This window comes from Tachysurus vachellii, chromosome 2 (genome assembly GCF_030014155.1).
Source record: "Tachysurus vachellii isolate PV-2020 chromosome 2, HZAU_Pvac_v1, whole genome shotgun sequence".
Lineage (NCBI taxonomy): Eukaryota > Metazoa > Chordata > Actinopteri > Siluriformes > Bagridae > Tachysurus > Tachysurus vachellii.
In genome coordinates, this window is record NC_083461.1 from 33,274,887 (window position 1) to 33,302,514 (window position 27,628).

General features: G+C 40.8%; 1 protein-coding gene across 2 annotated transcripts; it reads right to left on the reverse strand.

Moving 5' to 3' along the window:
• Positions 1-394: 394 nt before the first annotated feature.
• Positions 395-27,628, reverse strand: tp53bp2a (tumor protein p53 binding protein, 2a). 2 transcript variants are annotated; one of them, XM_060864356.1, is made up of 19 exons: positions 27,079-27,628; positions 17,258-17,405; positions 15,526-15,639; positions 13,182-13,252; positions 12,895-12,996; positions 12,484-12,658; positions 12,178-12,359; positions 11,007-11,171; positions 8,214-8,264; positions 7,249-7,450; positions 5,902-6,024; positions 5,427-5,566; positions 4,869-5,238; positions 4,042-4,775; positions 3,174-3,311; positions 2,758-2,891; positions 2,387-2,553; positions 1,724-1,923; positions 395-1,362 (listed from the first exon to the last, which is right to left on the reverse strand). In XM_060864356.1, exons 1-19 carry the CDS (start codon positions 27,103-27,105, stop codon positions 1,321-1,323), a joined length of 3,285 nt encoding a protein of 1,094 aa, XP_060720339.1. In that variant the 5' UTR covers positions 27,106-27,628; the 3' UTR covers positions 395-1,320. The 2 variants fall into 2 exon arrangements, with proteins under 2 accessions (XP_060720339.1, XP_060720340.1); XM_060864357.1 differs by lacking the exon at positions 8,214-8,264.

Below are 27,628 nucleotides of genomic sequence, written 5' to 3' on the forward strand. Positions count from 1 at the left end.
GGCACTCCGTCCAGGGTGTATCCTGCCTTGATGCCCGATGACGCCTGAGATAGGCACAGGCTCCCCGTGACCCGAGGTAGTTCGGATAAGCGGTAGAAGATGAGTGAGTGAGTGACTTGGTACTGGGTCATTAAGGGTTGAGTAGTGAAACAGCACCACCTTCTGTGTGTAAAATGAACCGCTTGTGCAGCTCGGTGCTGTTCATTAAAACAAATACGGTGTGTTCCTGTACTTTAAATGTGCAACAACACAACACAACTGAAAAGATTACCCAAATATCATCGTCTCTTCTTAACCGATTGAGCTTTTGTTCCTTTTCTTGAGAACACAATTTCTTTCTTTACATTTATACTGATTATGTTTGCTAAAAAAAAATAAAGAGAATACAAAGGTGTAGTGTTTAAGGTACTGTAATTGAATGAGTTTACAGATCATGACATGAAGATGAGAAATTAGACAATAAATACACTTGGCTTTGACAATGTTGAAGACTAGGAATATAAAAAAAGAAAAAGAAAACAGATACATGGAAAAAAAAGAAACTAAAAAATAAGGGGGGGGGGGGGGGAACTTGCATCTAATGACAATGTTTTAACCCACAGAACAAAATGTGATTACATGTTGTACAAAAGAGAATTTAAATGTTCTATATAAAAAAAAAAAAAAAATAAAAAAAAAAAAGAGCAAAAAGAATACTGACTTGCGGTAATAGCACTCGCATTAGCTCTAATTCACAAAAGTTTAAGAGCTTCAGTACACTCCGGTGTAAGAACATGTATCTTAATAACAGAGCGTCCTCATATCTGAAGTGACCTGGAGCTGTTTCGGTGACTTTAGTGTTTATTCATAGTTACACTAAATTTAAACCAAAATAAAACAGATCTTATCCAAAGCATATTCCATTTACACCTTTAATAATTTGGTAAATGAACTGGATTATACAAGCCTCTGTATATTTAAAAAAAAAAAAAAGTGTAACAAAGACGCAAAAGATCTGTGCTGCTACGTTGTAGTGAAATTATAAGAGTAAAGGATTTGCACAAAGGGCACAACGATGCTTATTGACTCAAGAGCACAAAGAAAACTTGAAACCGTAGTATAGAAAAGTGCAGCGTCGGCCTGCAGGAGGAGGTTCAGTTTTCTTTATTGTTCTTACAAAAGAAGAAATAAAAAAAAATCCTTCATATTTTGGTCTCTTCATTTGATTCGGATTCTTGAGCCAGTGTCTGTCCTGTGTGTGTGTGTGTGTGTGTGTGTGTGTGTGTGTATACACATTTTCCAAAGATGTCTACAGATTCTCCTCCACTTATGGATGAATATTTAAGCCAAACTCCTTTGCCGTGGCTTGATTCTTGGATACAGCTGTTGAGAAATAAATAAAAGGAAAACGTCAGTAACATTATTGACTTCTTATGGAATTGTTTATCATGTCAGAGCACATAGAACAGAACAGCGCAGAGCTATAGTTAAGAGTGACGTCTGTGACGTGGGTGAGGTATAAACAGTTTGTATGATCGTGCAGTTAGTGCTGTTTATTAATGACAGCTGACCGTGAGGTATATTACCCATCATTCCTTACAGCGTAGTTTCAGTCTGTCATGTTGCAGAAACGAGTGATTAAAGTAATCTTATTTGACCTGCCTGATCTTTCTAACCTGCGAGTGATATCATTGGACTTTGTAATCTCAAGTTTGGATGAAGTTTCTACAGTTTTGTGCCTCACCCCGAGCAGGTTCCTGGGAATGTAGCCTTCCTTGTCTCCCATGCGTGCCCACCACCACTCGATCTCGTCCTCGTCCTCTCTCCTCACCACGGTCATGCAGTCTCCCTCTCTGAACTGCAGCTCGTCGTCCTCTTCACTCTTGTAGTCCCACAGCGCGTAGACCACGCCCCGGTTCATGATGCCCATTTTCTCCTGCACACCTGTAGAAACGGATTCATCAATCATTACAAGGCATTACAATCTTAACTGTAGATGTTTTAACAGTGAATCCGCAGCGTATCTATAATCAAGGAGCCCGACAACTTTTCTCATCCAAACCCAAACACAGTTAAAGTTTGGACTAAAACTAAACAAATAAATAATTATGAAGGGCGCTCTGGCTCTGTGCAGGCCAGGCATTAGCATGTGTACCAGTGTTCGGATCACAAGTGGGCGGCTTAGACGTGTTCTTCCACATACACTGCATACAAAAGGACTTTTGTTGTTGAACACAATTGTGCTCGCACTTTAACTGTGACGTGGCCAGACTGCTACCGACTGTAGCGGTCTGGATCAGATCACGATGTGTATTCTAGTTCTTAGCGCTAAGCAATTACTAGTTGGTATGTGTGTGCATGTAGTGTTAGGATGTGGCGTGTTATGCAGTGAGATGAGCACACGCACCGTAGAGGAACTGTGAGCACTGGGTGTAGCCCTCTTCCATCTCCTCGCACTTATCTGCAGCCGTCTGCATGTCGCTGTATGTGGCGGCGAACACGGCTGCTCCGCACTCCACGAGGAACTTGCACACCTGCACGTTGTTACAGGAGGCAGCGCAGTGCAGAGGAGTCCTGGTGCACAAACGAAACCTTCGTTATTTTACATCGTCGTATTACACAGACGCACTGAATCAAGACTCAAGCAAGCTTGTTTAAAAATATGATGAATTCGTGACAGGATTTATATCTGGATTTAGGATGAAAATGAAATGCTGCTGATTAAAAGAACTGATTCAGCTCCCGATATACAATGATCTGAACTGGTTCCGAACTCACCAGCCGTCGCTGTCGGCAGCGTTAACGTTGACTCCGAACTGTACGAGGAATTTGACGATCTCTGTGTGTCCGGCGCAGACGGCGTTGTGTAGAGCTGTGATCCCTTCATCGTTTGGATGACTGGGGTCATCGACCTGCAGATCAAACCCCCCCCCAAAAAAGTTTATTTTTATGTTGAATGCGGATTTGAACAATCCTTAGTTCCCTCTTAGTTAACTACGATTCAGCAACAAAAAGTGTTGAAAAGAAAGAATAAAAAGAAAAACTCCACCTCAATAACACATAAATGTTGGGAAATGATTCAACGTTAGGAAGAATAAATCCAGCAGCACTGCTCACAATAAACAAAGGTCTTAAATGACATTATATAGACATGTAAAGTATATGAACGTAATAATTAAAAAAAAAACACTAACCTCATAGATGATTCTCTGCACCAGATCAAACTCTCCCTCCAGAGAAGAGTCTAGCAGCAAAGCCAAGGGGTTAAACTTCACTCTCATGCTATGGTCCACGCGCTCCGATCCAACCTTGCGCAAATTGGTCCTTTTGCCCTGAGGAAAGCAGAGGTGTTGTTTAACTGATGTTCGACTACCTTGGTACACGAGATAAAGTGTATAATTTGTGCTCTGCGAGGTTAGTCTCCAGCGCAATCCGGCAAGTTCCCTTTAATGAGATTATACAAGGCGATTATGGTTCTGATTCTCTCTGAATAAAGACCTCATTCAGGATTTCCTGGAGCACGGCTCGTTAAGAACTAAAACACGGATGCAATAAGAAATGGGTCATTTTATTCATTTCTGCTACACAGGCCTCGTCTAAAATACAAGAGAATTAAGGGAGCTTTCGTGGCAGGACGGACCTCTTAGCGTTCATGTGTAAAGTGCTTTATTCTGATGAATAGAGACGCCTACGCGAGTGCAACGGAAGTGTATCCGATTACAGGGCAATAAATAGACTGTTCTCTACTTTTGAACAAAATAGACTCTATACTGGGATTAATTATGTAGCCCTAGGCAAGATTAGTCAACATCAACTAACAAGCAGGCCAACTGGGAAATCATGTGGGTTGTGGGATGTCATGAATAAACTAGTAATAGTAAGTAAAGGCTTTTTTTTATATATACACATTATAACTATACATTTGTTGTAATAATGTTTCTAAGACTAAATGGTCAGTCAGTTCTGAAAATGTTGAAAAGATTTGTTTTCTTTTTATTTCTTGAGATTTTTCTTTTTTTTTGAAACCAGAGCAAGGAGGCATTCTGAGACTTGTGTACTCACTGGTGGTTGAGGCACCTGTCCCATGACCTCTGGTGGCTTCATGTTTAACGTGTCGTCCCCCAGAGCTTCCTGCTCAGCACCGCTTGGATAAGGAGGAGGAGGATATGGAGGGAACTCCTCTACATAGCTTTCAGCAGGTAACGGGAGCAGCTCTTCGACCTCGAGAGGAGGAGGAGGAGGAGGCGGGTTTAAGAGAGCGTCTTCGGGGCGAGGAGCAGGGTGCGATGGTGGTGGGGGCGGGACGAAATCCTCGCCGTCGATTTTCAGGACGTCTATAGGTGGCAGTGGGTCGACAAGCGACTGTTCAGGAGATGTGTGTTCTGCTTCTTTGGTGCTGACAGGCACTTGTTTCTCTTCCTCTGCTGAAGAGGGAGGACTGACTGTGGTTTCCATAGCAGCTAGGGTGGTTTTCTGGTAGAGAAGTTTCTGGATGTTAGGACCGGCAGGACCCTCAGGTTCAGTGATAGAGCTGCGCTTTTTTAGAGGCCTCGGGGCATTGCAGAGCTTCTTGCGTAGGGCCTCCAGGTCCATGTCGCTCTGGTTGCGGTAGGGGTTGGAGATGAACGGCAGCAGCTTGGTGGGGCTCAGTGGTCGTGGGATACGTTCAGTCTCTTGAGTCTCAGGCGCTGGAGTGCCGTTTGTGCCTTGGTCAGAGCCTTGGTCAGCCATGTAGGGGTTGTCCACCTGCGATGACTGGGACTGCTGGCCTGCGGCGATCACAGGCTTCCCATACACTAGAGAGAAAGAAGCAAAAAGGTGCATGAGTGGTCAAGTTATTGAAATCAATTGTATCCCAGTTTCCTAATAAACACTTAATGCACACTCACTGCTAACAAAGTTGTAGCGGTGTTGTGAACGGTTCAGGACTCCCTGTACACTTTGCTGCAAGCCCTTGCCTACTACTGGCTGTTTTGTATACATGGAGTAGATGGAGCTGGCTGCCACGGTCTGAGGTTTCTGCAAAGGAGGTTCCTTGGGCTCTGGGGTGAAAGGTCGCACAGTGGCGGCTGGTGGGGTTTCCTGCTTGGGTGGTAAGGGAAGTGTGTTGCTTTGAGTCGGTGGAAGAGGCGTGCGATGCTGCTGGCTGTTCACTTTACCCTTGCCTGGGAAGGTGCCAGCGCCTGGGAAGGGCAGATTGACCTGTCGGGGTTTGCTTGGGACAGGAGGGGGAATTTTGACTGGGTTTTTTGTAGCGTTCTGCAAACAAAGTTCAGGAAAAACACAGTTCAGAGGAAAAGATATTACAGTGCTGCGACAGGACTGTTATCTAAATGTATTAGACGCAAACGGTTTTAGTTTTAAAAGAGTCCACATTTAAGAACAAAAATTTTATAGACCACAAACGGGATGCATCTACTAAGCTTGTGTTTGTTTTCCACGCTAACCTGGGCGTCTCTCGCAAGGTCGTCGCTGCTCTGGTTTTTGCGTAAAGAGGCTGTGGATGGCTCGGTGGATTCGAACATGGAGATCGGACGCGCCTTCCGGTCCTGATGTCCTCTTTTCATCACGTCTGGGTCATCTGGAGCTGCAGGGAGAGAAGGGTAGGAGAAAAAGACCATTTTTAGCATGCCTGTCACAACTGGAATTAGTGGAGCTCTTCTGGCGGTTTAGTGGATGTAACCGAACAAGAACACAAACCATAAAATAATGTGAAAGATTTCTTTATTCAATTAGATGAATGATTTGTGTCTAACAAAACCCAATATGCACTAAGGAGATTGTTTAAATTAACTGATCAGATAGCGTTTTTACGTGTTTTAATACAGAGTAAAGTGGTTTTAGTAACTGCTTTTCCACCAAGAGAAAACATAATACTAATAATCATTTTATTAGGTGTTATTAAATAGTGAGCGCGGTCACCTTGCTCTGCGCTTGGCATTTGGCTTGGCAGGCGGGGTAAAGTGGACGAGGCGTGGCTGCTGTTGGACTCTGAAGGAGGGGAGCTCCAGTCAGACACGTTAAGTACCTTTGACGACGGCAGGCCTGGAGAACGACAAGTTACTGCATTTACTTTATATAATAAGAATAATAATAAGAAGAATCACTTTCATGTCATATCATGGCACAACCACCAGTGGGCTCTCAGAACAGTACACTGTACTCTCTGGAACAAATTTCCCAGATAAACCAAGCATTAATCAATCAAAGTCAGCCGGGAGGGAGTTTTTATATAAAATAAGATAATGGTTGGTGTACAGAATCATCTTGAACGCAGAGCGTATGGAAAAGCTTTGCATTCCAAGTCTGAGAAAACGCAGCAATTTTCACACAGCAACAAAAAGAGCCCCTTTTATATAGCGGTGTGCTTTAAAACCTTAGATGCTTTAGAATAATTATACAGAGTAGACAGAAGCTTGAGTTTCAGAAACTGGTCTTAACTTAAACACGCTTCATTCTCATGCACACAAAAATCCGACACATCTGGGTGGCTTTTCCCTTGACCTGCAGCTCTTTCAGTGGCTTAGGCAAGGACATAACTTCTTTAAAATAAACAATAGGAATAACAGACACAGCAGCAATAGGATCCAATGGGTTTTTTAAATAGAAAAGAAATAAAAGTCTGTCAATACATCAAGAGTTAGGATATCAGGAGCCACAGGACTGAGGACGCTATATTTGAATAGTCAGGTGTCTCTTGGCTCTGCTTCTTATGTCTGAGGGAGAAATGGCCACCAGCTCCTTGGCTGCTCCTCCGAATACATTCTGAAATTCTGATTCAGGATGAGGATGCAGGTTATTCTAACAATCTCAGCGAAAAGCGCTGCTTTATTACGTCAACTGTGATATCATTAGATTACATAACATTAAAACGGAAGGAACCCCAAAAAATATTTGCCCAATTGTCTGGAGAGCAGAAAGTCTAGAGCTTAACGGTGTGGTGGAATCAGAAGGGAGGAGTCAGTGAGAGACGAGTGCGTCACTGTATCCCAGCACACTTCTGAGTGACTTCAGAGGCGTAGTGCAGCCCTGTTACAGCAGCCGTCCCAGAACTCTCCTCCCCTGTGGCGAATTCAAACTAATCCTCAAAGTCACAGGACACACCACACACAAATTTACGGCTTTTTGTGCCTGATGTTCCCTTTGAATTGGCTTTGCTCAGAGAAGTTGTCATTTTCACACAGCTTTCGTCCTTCGTATGGAAACGGACACGAGTTGGTGAGATGTTTTCAGAGACAGTGAGTGCAATGCGGTATGTATGCGCTGTACCTGTGCCAAGTTTGGCTGGAGCAGGCACCGTGCCAGTGCCCTTGTCCTGAGGTGGCAGAGTGGCAGTGCCGTCGGGGTAGGTGGGTTTCAGCAGGTCGTGTCTGGCTGGGCCGCGAGGCACGGTAGACGACTGGATATACGGCCCCACTGCAGCCACACGAGACTGACCCGCTGACAGAGGGACCTGGCCATCAGAATTAGCCTAAAGTTTAAATAAACAAATAAATTAACAAAGTTTTTTTCTTTTTCTAATTATTTGTTCTTTTTTTTTTTTTTTAAACAGACTTTCCCCATTTTATCCTCGCATTTTAGACTTGCACATTATTACAAACCAAGCAATCATGAAAAAACACGTTCGCATAAAATTAAGTGAAATAAAAACAGGCAAAAAAAATTCAAACAATGAACAGAACATTTAGAAAAGGAAAAAAAAAAACATCAAAAGGAGTGAAAGCTAAGTGAAAAAGAGCAGAACAAAGAAAGGCAATAACTGGCTGTAGATGCGTTCTGAATTCGAACGAGACATTTTTATAAGCCTAAAGAACTGATATTCACTTTCCAGAATAGCACCCCACCACCCCCACGTCAGTTTTTAAACGATCGTCATCTTGATATACTGTCTCTGGCATTAGAGCTGCAGGATAAGGGCATTAATAGCTTTAGATATAATGGATGAACGGATTATTAATGCTAAGAAGTGCTTAAAGGAGAGGGGGAAAAAAAACACTTCTGATTTCTTAACTACTGCCAAGTTGCACATTTCACCCTCTGACAAAAGAAACTGTGAGCTTTTTTCCAAATCTCTTAAGCAACTGAAAAAGAAGCGGTAAAGAAAAAAAAAATAAAAAGAAATAAATAGCAATAAACAATCTGAGCAAATTATTGCAAGCCCATAAATCCGCTACCAAAATGAGGATGACCTGCATGGATGAACCGACTAACAATGTCCAAAAGAGGAGTTTTACCTTTTTGGGTTGGGTATCTTTTGAAGCCTTTTCCTTAACGGGGAAGCCATTCTTAAGAGAAACAAGAACAAAACAACTTCAGCACACTGGAGTACAGACGAGTACACTTTTTGTCTTGGTGTTAGAGAAAGAAGATCCCGGTTCATCGACGCACCAAGATGAGAGGAAGAAATGCGGTTTTAGTCAGACAGGAATGAGGGGGGGAAAAAAACGCAGTCAGAAAAAGCCCAGCGAATCCTCTAGCAACTCTGCATTCCTGGTAGCAATACCATTTCTTGGCAGTGAGGAAAGACTCGAACATCACCGCTTTGTGTTAGTTTCGTTAATATTCTGTGCAAAAACCAAGCGTGCCCTTATAAGAAATCCACCTACACCATTTTTATGTTTTCATAGAAGAAGAAAATAAGAGTTTCTGTGCTTGGAGGAATCTTGAGGGATGATGCGCAAGTTCTCCATTTCTAGCCTTTTTTTTTTTAAATTCTTTTGGAATCAGAGTCAGGAAAAGTATTAGTAATAGTCCTTGTTGCAGGTTACGGTATAACACACGGTACCACAAGCAACCACCAAAACACCAGAGAAAAGAAAAGGCAGAACGTTTGATTTACAGAGCAAAGTGTGTTGAGATTCAAATTCTAAATATCTAAAAAACGGTTTCATGCTTTTTTTTTTTTAGGCTTGGATCCACCAGAGGGCGCTGTACAGCATAGTGCTTACAATCTGTTTGTAGATGAAGTTTTGGAATAACATTATTCCATTGGTCAGTAAATAAACTGGTAGAAACGAGGGGAAAAAACTAATTGGAAATTAAAGACTTAACTCTAGTAGAGGAAAAAACATTCATTGTTAATTAAAAAAAAAAAATCATGTGGCTTGATAAAATACGATGCAGACATTCGGCCAATGAGATTACGGCACTGTCTGTGTGTCCCGCCTCTTAAAAAATGCTCTTCAATAAACTGTCTCATCCTGTCCTGTCACAGAAGAGGGCCTTGTGTTTGAGAGCCGAGGGGAATGAAAATGCAGAAATAGACTATGTGAACGGTTTATGGCATCAGATTACACCATGAGAGTCTGAGACGTGGCACTCGGACCGTGAAGGCGTACTTCTGGAGTAAGGAGCACAGACTTGAAGAACGATCTGGTTATTATTGAACTGGTACTCTGACTTATCAGATATTGTCTATCGGTATAAACAAATGAATTATTTTATCCTTTCAGGTCTGATATAAAAATGAGTCAGGACTTTTTTTTTTTTCATTTTCTCGGTGTAAGACCTTTGTATTTTTTCCCCCGCTGTTGATAACTTTACACAGAACTTTATGAACAACCATCTCAGAGAGCAGAAATGGGTTTGATAACATCATTTACTTTAAAGATTTGCGAGGAAAAAAAAAAAATGTTGTTTGTTTGGAATTCTTCGATGAATATATTGCCCCTAGTAGAATAGATTTAAAAAAAAAAAAAAAGCACTTATAAAAGCAGAATTTTAAGAATTTGTAGTTTTTCATATGAGCTTCATATTAACCGCCAAAATTGAGTGAGACATGACAAAGACATTCAGTGCTGAACACGGACACAACAAAACGAGCGCAAATTCCATTTCCGGCCTTAAAGGTTACAATGTGTTCAGCTTTATACTTATCGAACCCTACGACTGCTGCTCACTGGATCAAAATCCCACCAGAGGTGACTTTTCTTTACATTATACATAAAGAATAACTAAATTGTGAATACTGACGTCTCAACCAGCTACTCGGGTATTGAAAGAAGTCACTTAATTAAACACCCTGTTGTTCCCTGTTCGGAGTTAGTTAAGTTAGTACGCTAGTGTTTAGTTGCCCTGATCATGTCTGCATTTTTTAAATAACTTAAATGTAATACGGTCAGCTACAGACAACTTTTAGACACACCTTGCTTCTTCTGAGGTATGAATCTTAACAGCGCTTACTACATTCAATCGAACTGATCATATGCCCCTTTTCCACCGAGGCAGTTTGAGTGCTGGTTCTGAGCCAGAGCCTAATATAAAATTAGTTCCTTCTTTTTTGACAGCCAAAGCACTCCAAACCAGGAAAAGTGGTTCTTAAGTAGCACCAAAACTTTGCTGGTCTAGACTTAAGAACCGCTTGTGTCAGGAGCTGTGGGCGGGGCTACTGTTAGCGCCTTTGATAATATACCTTAAGTATACCAATGTTTAATACACTTACTTTACCGCAATATGATCAATTATCAGCACACATGATAGTAGTTAGCTACATGCTAAGGCTAAATTTTTCTGTGTTAATGATAAAATAATGTTATGTACTTTCTCAATTACAACCTCCGTTTATACAAATTTCATGGAGCTACACGTAGGAGTCGAAAAAGGGGTACTTAGATCACCTCAGATTGGTGGCTTTATGCGTTATGGCCACTCGTAATATAATCATGACCTTGATTTGAAGCCAGTAATTAGGGTGTGTGTGTGTGTGTGTGTGTGTGTGTGTGTGTGTGTGTTTGTTTGTTTGTTTGTTTGTTTGTGTTTGTGTGTGTGTGTGTGTGTGTGTGTGTGTGTGTGTGTGTGTGTGTGTGTGTGTGTGTGTGTGTGTGTGTGTGTGTGTGTGTGCAAGGTAGTTATGGCTCAGGAGTTAAAGGCTTTGAAGTCAGGGGGTCTGTCGTACTCTCGATTAAAGCCCTTGATCCTTTCTAATCCAGGGCTCTGTATCATAATATATAGGTGACAAACCAAGGTGCCTTGTTTGACATCTATACACTGATTTGTCCCGGGAGGAGTGTGATCGTGTGAGCACTCACTGGAAGGTTTTCTTTCTGCTGTAGTGCTGCTTTCTTCTTCCAGAGGCGATCGCGGAGCTCACTGACCCTCTTGTCCATTACGGCCACCTCCTGGTTCTTCTTGTTCAGGTTCTCTCTCTGCTGCTGCAGCTTAGAGTTCTGCTCCTGGTTCATGGTGTTCCTCAGCTGTTTGGGAGGAAAAACACTGATATTTTAAAACCACAGACATGAAATATGAGGTCAAAAAAACAAACAAACAAAAAAAAACGGTCAGCTTGTTAGTGCTTAGTGAAGGAACAAAGACTTTAACTGAACATTTTTTGGTTAAAAGAATTTGCTGCGTCCAAATTCTGTCTAAGGTTCTACAGCTTCTGTAGTTTAAGGGTGTTTTTTTTTTTTTTTTGCTTTCCCTAGAAAGCTTCCTTCAAGCTACCACTTGTCCATCCTTAAACATCTCATAAAGAAACCTCTACAGCAGGGAACTCTGAAATGTAAGTTGCTTAATGAAACAGTGACCACTTTTAAAGCCATTCGTACAAATGAACCAAAACAATCATTTCAGGAGCATCTCCTTATGTCCTATGTAACACAGACAGAAGGCAAATTTGGATTCACTTTATTGTACTGTCGAGTGCGGGCGTAAAGCTGGAACGGTGTTGGCAGCACTTAAAGAGAAACATCACTCTAAATCAATAATGTTATTATGACAGATCTCCTTTATCCTGTGATGGAGCATTTCTATCCTCCAGCACTGTCCACGGTGCATGAGGCCTGCTGGATGGGGCATTGATCAGAAAAATAATCAAAAATTCCTTTGGCTTCACCATCGACAGATCTCAAACAAATAGAATAGACAATTGGGATTAGATTAGGTGTCGGGCAGCGCAACAAAGCTGAGGAAGGCTTCATATTTCTGCAAATGTTTTTGGTGCAGTAACGACAAATGGGAGGCAGGAAGACTGTAGAGTTCACCTGATCCATGGCATCCCTGATCCACTGCCTCTCCTTTATCTCAATAGATACACACACAAACACACACACAGCTAAAAGCTGAAATTTAGACATAAATGCAAAATCTCAAAAAAGATGAATTGAACTAAACTAATTTTTAATTGTGATAAAAATCAGTCACATTGTTAATACATACAAACTGAAAATGTTATTACTATGTTGGAAATCTAAAGTTCCACACCTGCAGCTCTCGGTAGAGCCGATCGAGCTCAGCCACGGCGCTCTGGTTATCGTGGAGAGCGTCCATCTTGCCGTTCTTCAGCATCTCCAGCTGCCTGCTGAGCTCCTCGACTTTAGACACGGCTACGACGAGCTCGCGCTGCTTCTGCTGGAAGAGATTGTTCATCTGCTCGATCTCCTCCACTGCAAACAAGAAAAGCACACTTGAGAAATCTCTGCTGGGAAGAGAGGTGGAACAATATACGGTACAAGAAGATAATGTTCCGGATAAAAAAAAAGAGTGACTCCAGTGGCGCCAAACGCTCACCCAGTTTTCCGTTGCTCATGCGCTTCTGCTCCACCTGGCCTTTAAGAGCACGTACTTTCTTGAGCCTAGCCTCCTGCTTCTCCACGTTCTCTCTGAGACGCTGCAGCTTCTCCTGTTCAGAAGCCTGCTGCTGCTTCATCTGGTCTTGCTGCTTCAGGTAGCGCAGGCGCTGCTCCTATAAGCCAAAAGGTCAAGCGTTATAAATAGATGCAAACCTTTTCTGTCCTTATAAACCTTATATGTGTTTGTATATTACTACAAACAAGAACATGAGGCACCGGATCAAGACAACACTTGTCATGCCAGTCGTTTGGCCGTTACTTCTGAATCCAATTCCAGGGTTTTAAAAACCATTTATTTCTATAATCTCCCCTGACCTTCTCTCATCCACCTTCTCAACACTTTATCTACCTTAGAGGCCAGCAGCTGCTGCTGAGCATCGATTTGTTGTTGCTGCCGTGTCGCCATCTCCTGCAGCTCCCCCAGAGTCATGTCCATGCGTGGAGCGGCCACCTGCAGAACACAAAAACAACATCTCGTCTCAAGTAAACATGCATCACACACAACATTTCTCACAAAGATTGAGTTTCGGGAAAGAATTTCGCGAAAGCAGCTTATACCTTTTTCTTTGTTCAAACTTTTTTGCACAAGTAAACATAACACAGTCATGAACAAATACCGGACTTCTGAAGACTCACCCCATTCTCTGTCCTTCTATCAGGGGGTCCTTTAACACCGTTCCTCCTCTGTTCCATGCTCCTGGCATTTCCTGTAAAACATTTATACATAATTAGGGTTGCAAAATTCCAGGAATTTTCAAGGCTGGAAACTTTTCATGGGAATTAACGGGAATATATGGGAATTTTTAAAAAAATGCAGACATGCCTATAACAAGGAACTTAAATGTAGTTACAAAAAATCTTGCAGCATAATTTTGTTTAAAACAAGATTTAATGCAATTTAAGTTGAATTTGTACCCTGCATTCCTCGGTCACTTGCACACAGCACATTGCTTACTGGAGGGCCATTGAGGCCAAACCCCCTGCATGTACTTGCATTCTTCTATAACATGCACAGTAACACTTTATTTTAGGGTCATTTAACTAGCTGCTTATTAGCATGAATATTAATAGAATATTGGCTATTTATTAGTACTTATTAAGCACATATTAATGCCTTATTCTGCATTACCTTATTCGACATTCTTAATTGTACCCAATACCTAAACTTAATAACTACCTTACTAACTCTTTTACCTGTTCAAAATTCTGTTACCACATGTACAGATAATTTGATGCCCCCCCACACACTCACTCCCCACTGAAATAAAAAAAAAAAAAAACATCCTCCACATATCACTTAAGGGGGAGATTCACCTCGATTTTCCAGGCCTTGACTACCACAGAAGCAGAGTCCTAATAAGCTTGAGAGAAAATGCTTCATTTTACATTTTGATTGGGACATTTTTAGAAGGGCAAAGTGTGGGGGATGCTTTCATTTGACAGCAATCATAGGGAAATATGTTTATTACAATTATTAAGTTTATTATGTTTATTTCAAGCAAAACAATGTTTATTATGCTTTTGTGTTACTCAACGAAGTTCTACTTACAATTAAATCAGTCAAGACGCCATTTTTAAAATTTGTATTACCTTGCACGCATGTCTGCTTATGACTAAACAATATGTTTATTTATGTTTGTATATGATATAGTTTATATAAATTTCCCTATATTTTCAAATAATTCCCATAAATTCCTGTACATTTTTATAAATTACCGTAAAGTTTCCAATTTGTAATATTTCCAAAATTCCCCAGATTAAGTTCCCGTGGAAAGTTTCCAGAAATTTACCAGAAATTTACCGGAAACTTTCTGCCCCTTTGCAACCCTATACATAATACATGAATTATCTGCCGTTTGGCACAACATGCTCAAATGTTCTAACCTGAGCCTAGAGTGATCAATGGCCTATGACGAAATGAAGAAAAATAAAAAGACTTTTAATGGATGCAGTGGGGTCACACACAGGTTAGAAGAATTACCCAAAATTAGCATCAGGCCTCGTTAAAATAAGGGACGCTGTGTGGTCCAGTGACTGGCATGAAGCACAAATTTAGCATGAGTCTTTGAACAAGAAGTCACAGCTCATCAAGAGAAATAATGTCACATGACTAATAAGTCCAATCATCCTCTGGCATTTCCATAACGCTTACGGGATACTCTTACAGCTGTTTGGCACGAAGCACCTGGTTCTCCAGCACAACATTTAAAACAGTACTTTACTTCACATATACCACAGAAATCTTCGCATTGAAGATGTGGAAGTACTGATCCATCCCCAACATGGTGAAGGTTATTAAAGCATCCCCCCCAAGTCGCTTGTGTTTATCCGCTTCACTAATCACGCTACACTCACCCCATATTGTAGTGTACTACACTAATCACGCTACACTCACCCCATATTGTAGTGTACTACACTAATCACGCTACACTCACCCCATATTGTAATGTACTACACTAATCACGCTACACTCACCCCATATTGTAATGTACTACACTAATCACGCTACACTCACCCCATATTGTAATGTACTACACTAATCACGCTACACTCACCCCATATTGTAATGTACTACACTAATCACGCTACACTCACCCCATATTGTAATGTACTACACTAATCATGCTACACTCACCCCATATTGTAGTGTACTACACTAATCACGCTACACTCACCCCATATTGTAGTGAACTACACTAATCACGCTACACTCACCCCATATTGTAATGTACTACACTAATCATGCTAAACTCACCCCATACTGGACTGTGCACTCACGTTGAATGTGCATCTTAATCACAGTTACAAACTAATCAACAGAACACTGTAATAAATTAAATCACTCAAACTCACCTGAATTGCACCGTGAAGAAAAAATAAATAAATAAATTAAAAAAAAAAAAAACACACTAAACTTGACAGTCTCATGGCTCCTATATCGCTGTTCTTGCACTGTTGTTATTAATGGAGCAGAACTCACCTGGCTCACGGCCGAGCGTTCTCTCGTGGCGCAGGAAGAAGCGGACCTCAGATCTGCGTGATCCCCAGCGCTGCAGTATCTCTAGCATCCTCTCGCCCTCACCCACTGCTCGCTCTGTGCGTGCACACAGAGAGAGAGAGAGAGAGAGAGAGAGAGAGAGAGAGAGAGAGAGAGAGAGACAGTCAGGTCAGTGCACACCAATAACCTCGCCATGCAAGGACAGCAGTGACTGAGTGCTGACACATGCTGCTGGCACAGAGTCTGTACTGAACTGCTGATGAGACACTCCTTCAGACTATTTTGACTCACTTGAGGATTCTGAAGGATTACTAAAAAAAAAAAAAAAAAAAAAAGGCCTGGAACTGACTGAATGAAGGATATCAAACACAATTCAGTGAATCAGGGTACATCAGTACATTTGTAGACTTGTGTTTATTGTGTAGTATAAAATGAAGTCTTTTTGTGGCTCTGTGAACATCGGTGATCTCGACCGTTGCTGTTGCATTTCCTGTTTATGCCAGATCACGTTTCTGATTGGATACTAATTGCGATGTGACTTAAGCACCTGACAGCATTCGCCGAGTCTTTGCACACATGCAGCACGGTGTACGTCTATGAAGTGTGCTCAGTTCTGTGTTATTTCCTGTAGTCCTGTGTTTCATATAGCACCATTTCACCGTGTAATGCACCAGACGTACGTTTTTGAAATGACAAGAAAGGCTTCTTGACATGACCTGAGCTTAGCTGCACATGGCACAGTGTTTAAACTGATGAAGTACAACAGAATTAGGACAAAATATAATGTGCAAAATAAAACATTATGTAAATATAATATAATAAGGAAGGGTTATGAGCAGGGCATAAAAACTTCTCATTAATATATTCTACTTCAGTGAGAAGAGCTGAGAGACTGTGTATGTGTGTACAGAAGTATATTCGAATATATTTGGTGTCATTGAACAATCCCAGACTGCACTGAGGCGCTGCATCATCTTTGTTGTGAATTCTTTTCATTCTATTAGAACTGTGCAGTGTGCCCAGGGGAAGTGCTTTCTCTTCAACAAAAACACCTGATTACTATCCACATGAATGCTGCAGAACCGCTTCAGCTCGACTGGCCGCCGCTCCACTTTCCACTTATCCACATACCCGGTTAGTCATTAACTCGAGACGGGTTCGATGCCATCGTGAAGGATGTTATTGTTTAAAATGTAAACCGCGCGAGGCACAGCACTGCGACTCTCGAAGAACGGCTTCCTGTCTGTGTGACGCAAGGCTGTGCTGATCAACACTGAGGTGCCGAGGTCTTTCTGGGCACTCGAGCTGAAGACGCCGAGCCGAGCGTGCTTGAAAGAGGTGTAACCATGGTGACAGGCCACAGAAAAGCTGAAACGAGAGCCTGAACCTGGAGGTTTCTCTCTTTTACATAAGAGCTCAGAGTTTATGTAGTTTGTTATTCAAACAGGCGTCACACGCCATGCACCATGAGCCTCCGGTACACGGACACGGCTTTTGTTCGGGTTTCGTTTTAATAACATGTTGTTTCTTCATAAACAACGATATCTGCTGTTAATTCTACAACGTTTTTTATAGTTCAGGGGAAAGAACAATATCTAAGAATAAAACGTTTTCAAATGTTTTTGATGGCTGCCAAGCTGAGCACTGATTGTTGTCTACAGTGTGTGTGTGAAAGGGAGAAAAGAGTGAGTGAAAGAGAGCTTGTTTCTCGTACCTGATCCTCTCCACATCTCAGATAAGTGGCAGTCCATCTCTCCCGGTTCTTTGCAGAGCTCCACCACATCGCGGCACATCGTCTCCGGGGTTATTGGTACCTCCGTGAAATGCTGGTCATTGTTGCTGAGATACACGGTCAAGAACATCTGGCAAGAGAAAGAGAATTCTGTCAAGTGCTTACTAAAACAATTTTGCCTTCCAGAACCTGATGGACTTAAAAAAGAGGACGCAAATAAACACACCACCTGGCATGGACCAGTTCATCAATTCCTGCTTCCTGTCTCATGATTTAGTTCCCTAGGAACCAGGTTAACAACTCACAATGTCTTTGTTTTGTTTTACATCAAAGCTTACTTTACAATTTGAAGTTTGGTTTAAACCCTTTTTGAATAAAGCAACCAGTACAACAAGCTACTAACAATAAAAACTCCATAATAAACACCGCTGACAATCGGCAGCAATTACTGGGATTTGAGCACTCGAACATTAAGTGCATGTGTACAAAGATACAACGTTTTATTTAGCAATCGTGGAAGCACCTACAATGGAGATAATGACACATGGAGTTTCATGACGGTGGGCTTTTGTGGGAAAAAACGACTGGTTGGTAAAGTCGAATGGCTTTCGATGCGCTGCGCCTCACTGGATCGAAACAACAAGTCGATCGTTTTAGGGCAAACGTCGTGTTTGTCCACGTATTCTATGTGAAGGGTTTGGTCCATCAAAAACCTTTAAAGAACAAAATAAATTTCAAAAACGGCTACAATTTTCCATGACGTCAGAATTGAAGTGCGAGTTTTGTTTGTCTAAAGCTGAGGATTCCTGCAATACAAGAAACTTGAGTTTGTGACACTGTAGCACCACTGTGCTGCTGACAATCAAGTAAACAATCAGTGTTGTAGCTCAGTGGTTAAGGCGTTGGACAGAAAACGGAAAAAGAAAGTTTTAGCACTTAATGAAGGAAGAGTCACAAAACAGGAAGGGAAAGAAAAAAGAAAAAAAAAACTCGGACTCGTGCCATGCTTTACAAATCCCATTTGAGAACCACTCAACCTATTAAACTAAGAAAAAATTTTATTTTCAATAATACAAGAGGCAACACCTGCTCTCTAAAGCATTCCATTCTACAAACCTCCTGTGATGTAAAACCTTTAGCAGTATCGTCCCTAAGCGTAAAGCATCGATGTCATCGTATTTGTCTTGGCTGGAGCGCAATTTAATCCCTGGCATTCAAAAACAAACCGATGATAAAGCCCACATCATGGAGTTCCCACGTTTTGCTCTGGAAGCGACGACCGTGTGGGCGGTTCATGTTTGTAATGGATGAAGGACGCAGGGGTTTGAGAGAGCGAGCGAGTAGATGAAGGTTGTACTGTTCCGATCACTCAGCACTAACTTAATGATCCACACAGGACCTGTGCTGTGCTGATCATGCTGAAGGAGAAGGAGAAAAATAAATGAATATATAAATAAAAGAAGTTGGCGTGTGAATAGGTGTGACCTTCGTTTGTTGCCAACTATGCTGAATGTCACCTGTCTGGCCCACACGAAAGGGGAAAAAAACAGCTGAAGGTGAAAGACTGATGAGGATGTTTTATCTCGGCAGGATAATTAAGCCAGACACAGAGGAAGAGTGAAGAATAGATGGAGGATCCTCATTTCCGTTTCATTCACACGGACGATAGCAACATGTTCGACAACGGAGAGCAGAGCGTTTTATCTGGTGTTAAAATTTGACGTGTTTTCATACAGACAGCTGTCTGCTTCTCTTATCTCTTATATAAGAACAGGGCCGATGCTCGGTACCTGTAAGCGCCAGGGCTGCCAAGGCCCTTATTCCTCACTGCTCCGGGTTCACTGTATCACGGCTGACCCTAACTTCTAAAGCTGGGACGTGAAGAAATAATTTTTCACTGTGCTGTAAAGTCTATCTGAAAAAAGTAAAGGTTATAAAATATATTCCTGCTTTTTCAGATGGTCCTTCCATGGATTGAGAAAAGCGAGAACTAAGTTACTGTTTACAGGAGCAGACGCATGCTGTGTTCATGTTCTGCAGCATTTCGGACAGTCCAACAGTAACGGCACTGGCTTTAAAGACTACTGGTGAAGACGGATGAACAAAACAAAAGAAAAAAATTAAACACTAACCCGAGCAGATGAATACTGTAAATGCTACTGAAAATCTATGGCGGCATAACACAATCGATGACCTAAATCTAATACGAATCCAACTAGACGCTCCGTAAACCTCCGTAACGTTTGGCCAAGTGAATGACAATCAGAAGCACTTCGTGGAAATCAACGCAAATCAAGGAAGCCCTCTGAGATGTTTGACGGAGATTCAAATATGTCTAAATTAAAGCATATTTTCCACAGGTATTGACGAGACGTGGATGACGTGATCACGAAACCCATACACAAAAAGCCCTCTTCCTTTCACGCACGTGTGAAATATGATTGGAGCTATCATAAAAGTAAGTAGGTGTAAGTAATTAACTAATCCTAACTTACCCGCAGAAAATTTGTTAGTTAAGGCGGTAGGGTTGGGCGGGGCCTGGGGGGCGGGGCTTCTTTGTGAGAGACCACAGACTCTGTACTACATTTTTAAATTATTAAAAACAGGCACGTGCAACCTAGCTAGCAAGTGAAGAACGCAAACAACAAAATCACCAACTAACTTACTTTAAATTTGCAAGAACTATAGACTAATACAATAACAGGCTTAAATAAACCCAAAACATAAGCCCACTTACAGTTCTCACGGACACGCGTTTTATCAACTGGCTAGTTATCCTCCAGACAGTGATGGACCACGTCTTTCTCTCATTTGCCCTGCCCGCTCGTGATGTGAAGCGCGTCCGCGTTATTCTCCGAGATGCACTTGACGGCCTTTTGTGCAGCGGAATTTTTTATTTTTTTGGACGACCTAGTTAAGGCGGTAGGGTTTCCCAGCTTAGGCGGGCCACCCGAACTGCAAAGTGCTGCGGGAAACCCTGGTATGTGATGGAGCCAGAAATCCAAACGATTCCTTGAACCAGCCGTGTGGAGTGTGTGTGCTTTTATTCGGCAGCAGTGTCACATGCTGTGTCTTCTTTTCTCAGACTGAGGCATGTAGGTAAGAGGTTTCCAGGTGTGCGCGATATCCTGTCGTGTCTGGACGCTGTTGTGAAGATGAAAGCTCGAAGCAGGATTCTGCCCGGGAGGTTAAGGCGGTCGCAGATGTACAAAGCTCGGGTGTTATTGATTCGAGTGCCATCTCGAAGCGCTGTTTATTTCTCGCTAATGCAGTTCGAGTTCATAGAGGACGTATAAAGCAACAGACGTTTTCTTTGTTTCCTTTGCAGGACAAACCTCCCCGAGTAGAACTGCACGATTAGTGATCGCATGCTAACACCCTGACGAGCTTGGATTCTCTTTACAACTTTCTAAACTGGGTGTGACTGCTGTCACTGGGCTGCGTCTCAAATCGAATACCCTCGGGCGACATTTCAAAATAATTTCTAAGCTAGAAAATCCAGGACACTAGCACCCAAAACTGGGCTTTCAATAGCTTTAAGGGGTCCAGAATCAAGCACTGACTAAAATAGGCTAGAATACTAGCAAGCAGATAGATAGTGATCGTCTCAAATCACACACCTGTGCACTATTCTAGACCATGCGTGTATGAATGTGAGAATACTGACTGCTATATATGATGTAGCATTTATTTGCGCAAATAACTGCAGGTTAAATTTGTTGGCTGTTTTGTGGACATCGCATAAATCAGCCTTGGGGACACGTTGGCACCTCTGGGGTGTCCAGAGTCTCCACGTTTTTGATCATACTGTGTACTGCACTAAAGAGTCAGGACCAGCGGGCCGACTGGTGGAAGAGAGAATGTTTGAGTAACTCCCACAGATTAAACAGACGACAAGAGATAACGCGAGCGTCATGCCACACACACACAGAAAGAGAGAGAGGACGTAGCCTCAGGCATCATGAGCCTGGTCAAACAAATCATTTGTTCCAGGAAATGAGCACTTCGTGCATGGAATGGAGACGGATCTTTGTTTTTTCTTTTACTTCACAACAAAAGCAGCATTTGAGGTCGGCTCTGAAAGCTGACGCAGTGTTCTGACCTGGGCATCGTCCAACTTTACAGAACAAAAGAAAAGGCAGATGACGGAGGTCAATAGTGCGGTAACAAGATAATGAGGAGACTCGTAACATCAATAAAAACATGATAAAGTGTAACGTTTAAGTGTAAGAGCACAAAGCGTGACGTAAAATTTAGATCCCGTCAGGGACTGGAGCAGTGTTTAAGCCTCTGAGGCCAAAAACAAATAATTGACTAATCTGTGTATTATAATTAATCCCCCCAAAAAAATACTTTCTCCATAATTCACTTTGCTTACGAATTGATTCAGTATAGCTCTGTCACTTTAAACTTTATCTAAATTTATCATCACTACTTACACTTCCTGGATGGAAGCAAATGGTACACTGGAACACCTCACAAGAACACCACCTATCTTGTTTCCTCGCCTCAAACATTTCTCCTTCTTGTCGGGTCATCTTTTTGCTCTGTCTAACCCTTGTTTACCCTAGTTATAAACCGTGCTGCCGAGCCCCTCACTGACATTACATTCATTCAATCAATTCAATATGTTAATAAATACAATATCATCGAATAACAGTAAATAAATTCAATACAATAAACTAAAATGAAACAAACACCATGAGTGACGGCAACAACGGCAGAACGGCGGAAGAGTCGCCTGTAAAATAAATGATTAAAGCGTGACGCAGAGTACAGCACATGGAGCACGGCACGTTAATGATGCATGGACGTCTGAAAAAAGCAAGCGGACTGAAGCTCCTTCTTGGGCGGTGAAACGCACAGCATTCCAGGTCGATAGTGTTACATTACGTGCTATAAAAGCAGCTCGATAAAAGCCGGTCGGTTTGCGGTGGCTCTGTGAAAGTATGCTTTGAATAAAATATTGAATATTTAAAATGCTAATGAAATCGTTTCACGAGGGCAGTAACGTTGAGCCTGGATTGAGGTTAATGTTACGTAGAGGACATTTAGTCAAAGTGAAGTTTGTCTTCATATCAATGTACTATTTGTGTTTAATTTGACACAAACAAATTTTTATTTCATTAGATATGCGACACGAGTAAACGTGAAAAAAGTCTCGATTTTAAAGAAAAACCTCTCTTTCTTTCTTTCTTCTTATTTCCACAATCATGGAAAAAAATAATATAGACAAAACGCCTTTCGAACCTATGACTCTTATTATTTTAGACAACACCAAGCTGAGCTTCAGTGGAAAGCTCGTGTGTAATGGTGACACTACGCCACGTCATTTAAATAAGCAAATCGCTGGCAGCCCTGACGTCCTGTGGCAGTCTGTACCGGGAGCAGACGTCTCCTCTTATCAGAGTTCAGCAGAAGACTCATCACAATGCTCTCTCCCAAGCCATGAAAAGAACGCAGGAGAGCATTTTTACTACCATGGTGGAGCTCTTTGTTGGAGTGTAACACTGAAACGTTTGGCACGGAGCGTGAGTTCGGCTGCGCTGTTTTATAAAGCGTAATGAGAGCAGCTGAACAAAAAGCCAGCTGTTCTCCTGAGGAGAGAAAAACACACAGACAATTCACACCACACACGTCTGCAGTAAAAGACGATAAGAGAAGCGTTTAGGTCAAAGTTTATGGGATTTATTTTATTGCGTTGTTTCATCTCTCACACGCTCACCTAACCTTGCCTCAACCCCAAGCAGTGTTCATGTCGTTTTCCTCAGAATGGATTATGAAATCAAATGCTAGTTTTTAATGGTACAAAATGGTCTCAAAGGCACTTGTCGATTTACCGACCAGCCTATCAAAATAAAACTAAAGCAAAAAAAACTAAAACAAGACCCAAGCAAATCTCTCCAGAGCTGTTCGGTTGACGTGGACCAGAGTGTGAATGGCCGACCGACACGTGACCCACACGACCCACAATACTGTTTCGAAACCTTTGGCGTAAATCTCTCCTATATATTTACATACAATCCAAATATTTCAGAACAACAGCAAACACCAGGTACAAAAAATAAAGTGAATCCATTTATTCATGGAACGGAGCTCGTTTTTAAACCAGACATTCTAATCGGCTAACTAAACTCTAAAACCATTAACGTGAACACAAATACACCTGATATTAAACCGCATTTGGTTGAGGAAGTACAAAGTTGCTCTGTGAGAAAAGCAGCAACAGGAAGTAATACATCCAAAAGAAAGTGGAAAAAAAACAAACAAAAAAAAAAACACCCTGCACCGGTTCAAGCTCATCACTGCTTGCTCTCATAATATTGACTGTCCCGTATTTCTTCACAGCACACCGCGAGCGATCAGCATTTCTCCCCGACTTCATTTAACATGATGTGTAATAAAAGAACGTGTGCTGATTAAACTATTCGCCTTTATAATTCGATCTTCATAATGCTGAGCTTACAAGCTGCTCTACTGAAATAAAATAAAAATCATTTAAACCCCACATCAAGTCCACTTACATGAATTGTTCCAGACCTAATAAACCTAAATATTCAAACCTAAAATCCAATCATTATGGAGGTTTTCAAATGATAGGTCATGTGCATTGAAAAGATCTAAAAGTGCAGCAGCAATTAGGGGTCCAAGCACTTGGTTACTATTTTTACCATTTCAGAAGATTTGTTTGCTGCTGCTGTGTTCTGGCTTTAAGCCGTGTGGCCTGGGAAAACCCTTCACATGATGAAATTTTAATATCTTCTAAAATATACAGCAGTCTGGTTAGTGGTGAGTTGGGACCCTGCCCTTGCTCCATCTCTACCTAAAGACGGTGATGCGGCGGCTCTTTAGTACTTTAGTCTTATTTGTCTCATCCCATATTACCTCTTCTCACAGCATCCAAAGCTTCAAAATGTACTCTATCACTACACCACGTGGCCGTGTACCTGTCCACCTGGGTGACTCGAGTGTGCAGTGCACTCTGGGAGTGCGACTCCAGCGTGTGTCATCTCCACTTACTTCTACATTGGAATTCCTCTCTAACATGACGATCAATCAGCAATCTTTGACTAATCCCTCATTGCAGAAATTTCTGAATTCTAAAAATTTCTCCTATTCAATTCTATGGTAACTGACATCACCCTGAGATGCCAAACCTCTCACAGCAGTAATTACAATTAGGGTTGCAAAATTCCGGGAATTTTCAAGACCGGAAACTTTCCGTGGGAATTAACAGGAATATATGGAAATAATTACATTTTAATTAAGAATTTTAAAAAAAAAAAAAAAATGCAGAGTTGCCTATAACAAGGAACTTAAATGTAGTTAAAGAAAATCTTAACAGCATAATTTTGTTTAAAACAACTAGATTAAATGCACAGTAACCGTTTATTTTAGGGTCATTTAACTAGCTGCTTATTAGCATGAATATTAATAGAATATTGGCTATTTATTAGTACTTATTAAGCACATATTAATGCCTTATTCTGCATTACCTTATTCTACATTCTTAATTGTACCCAATACCTAAACTTAATAACTACCTTACTAACTCTTTTACCTGTTCAAAATTCTGTTACCACATGCACAGATAATTTGATGACACCCCCCCCACACACACACACTCCCCACTGAAATAAAAAAATCCTCTATAAAAATGTTTTACAATTAAGTTTATTATGTTTATTACAAGCATAATAATGTTTATAATTAACATTATAATGTTAATTTACCAGAAACTTTCGGCCCCTTTGCAACCCTAATTACAATACAGCACCAGAAATCACCAAACACACTGCCAATATTCCAACAGAAATAAATGTAACAGGTTTTTCATGGTGGAATTTCCACTCAAATTGATTGCTCAGCTTATAACCCAGCTTGCAATAATCACGGTTATATAACTATTATTCGGAGCAGCACTGCGTTCACAGCATGACATCCATGGACAAGAATAAGATTTTCACTGAGATATTTTATTCCCAAAGTTATGTACAGAGGGCCGGATTGTGATACTCATTACTGTGGAAAAAATGTTTCAGAGTCGGCTCCATGATAATAAGCATTTCCTTTACAGTGCATTTTGTTGTACATGAAACCTGAGAGACCTGCCCAGTGTGAGTCATTACACGGCTGGAGTCTGTTCAGCTAGTTTCGGTTAAACAAGTGAGTCCTGACTGTTTTAAAGGTGTATTAGGGATGATTTACTGGTTAAGCACATGGGTTTGACATTTAAATCATTATTTATATACCTATCCATCCTAAATCGTATCTGAGAGTAAATTGAGTGTTTTCCTAATTGTATTAGTTTGAAATGGGTATTGCAGAGATACTATTTCTCTGAGATTTTCCACAGGTGTGGAACTGTGGACAATTTGGCTGCGAAGAGGGGGTGCTTGCTTTGCCCCTTTTTAGATTAGATTAGCTAAAAATTTATTGTCATTGTTTAGACACACTCTAAACTATGCATGTGTGTACCTAGGTTCTTTCCCATTACACTGACCATACACATTACAAAGAGTAGCAATTGTGCAAATAGACAAGTGCAGATAAATATGTAGCATATGTACAGCATGTGATATATGTAAACATATGTACAGTAAATAAATATAAAGGCTATTAGGCATAATGTACAGTAGGGTGTATATATAGATACACAAAAATAAAATAGTGCAGATGTATGTAAGGCACAATATGTGTAGACAATGGGGAGTATAAAAAATACAATATGTAATATATACATTGTGTGTGTATAATTGTACAACGGTTATATACAGTATTTTTAGTGCGGATAGTTAGTGTTCTAACTGTGTAGTGTAAAGTTCAGTAGTGTGATGGTGGATGGAAAAAAGCTGCCCCTGAACCTGCTGGTTCTGGTGCGGATGTTCTTGTATCTCCTTCTTGATAGAAGATATAGTATAGTGTTATTTATGTCTGTATTGTCTTGTATAGTGCTATTTATGTCTGTATTGTCTTGTATAGTGCTATTTATGTGTGTATTGTCTTGTATAGTATAGTGTTATTTATGTCTGTATTGTCTTGTATAGTATAGTGTTATTTATGTGTGTATTGTCTTGTATAGTGTTATTTATGTGTGTATTGTCTTGTATAGTATAGTGTTATTTACGTGTGTATTGTCTTGTATAGTATAGTGTTATTTACGTGTGTATTGTCTTTTGTATAGTATAGTGTTATTTACGTGTGTATTGTCTTTTGTATAGTATAGTGTTATTTACATGTGTATTGTCTTTTGTATAGTATAGTGTTATTTATGTGTGTATTGTCTTGTATAGTATAGTGTTATTTACGTCTCTGTACTTTTGAGAGTCACAAACAGCTGGAACCAAATTCCTTGTGTTTGTCAACATCAACACACTTGGCCAATAAACCTGATTCTGTTTCACTTGCGTTTTCCTACAAGCACAAATATATATGTACATATAAAAATAATGAAAGAAGTAAAATACTTTGACGGACAGGAAACTGATCCAAACACAAACAAGTTTACGGGCCGGAAATCACTTCTCCAAACGTGTTTTTTCAGTCACTTCATACACCTGACGATTATCGTTGCCTATCCCTGTATTTTTTTTTTTACCATGTTCTACATATTTTCAAAGTTATTTATACAAAGTGTCATTTTTTAAATAACTTATTTAACCTTTAAAAAAAACAGATGTAGAACAAAATTAAATAAATAAATGAATTTAATATCGCGTATAAATTAATTGTGTAAAATTAAGCATTAGTAATAACAACAACAATAATAATAATAATAATAAAACAATATATTTGGTACTTACCGGCATCATCTTGTCTTCGTAACGCATTTAAACGATTTAACTCCTGAATTTTCCTTTTGTCCGAAAACGGTTTGCTAAAATTAGCTCAATTAGTCTGATGTGTACACAGAGAGGAAAATTTTACTTTTCCTGCGAATAAATTAATCCGGACTTTGTAAAAAAAAATTAAATAAGAAAAAAAAACGAATTAAAAAAAATCACCGTGTTCGGTTTTTTACTTCATATCTCAGAGGAGACCTGTTGCTTCGGTCGACTTTACCTCACACCATTTAACTGTGTTTATTAGCTTAGCAGCTAACAAGCTAACCTGCTAAACCAGCTAGCTAAAAGTTTACCAACTACTTTGTTTCCTCTTGGGAGCTGAAACTGTGTCAAAAACGTCTCAACCAAAACATCCAGGTGTAAATATTCCCGTTAGAATCCACTTTCCGACTGTTAGTTAGTTAATAGTTCGGTTCGCGTTTTCAGGACATTTTTCCCGACGTGACGAAGAAGGACAAATAAAACAGCGTCAGTTTCGGATATCACTCCGACTCCCAGTACAGAGGCG

Bases quoted from the DNA above. Each gene is read 5' to 3' on its own strand.
- tp53bp2a (XM_060864356.1), bottom strand. From the start codon at position 27,105: ATGCGTTACGAAGACAAGATGATGCCG. The intron at 13,253-15,525 runs GTGAGTTCTGCT...AATGTTTTACAG, and splicing joins AACGCTCGGCCGTGAGCCAG to GAAATGCCAGGAGCATGGAA. The intron at 1,924-2,386 runs GTGCGTGTGCTC...CCGTTTCTACAG, and splicing joins GTGCTCACAGTTCCTCTACG to GTGTGCAGGAGAAAATGGGC.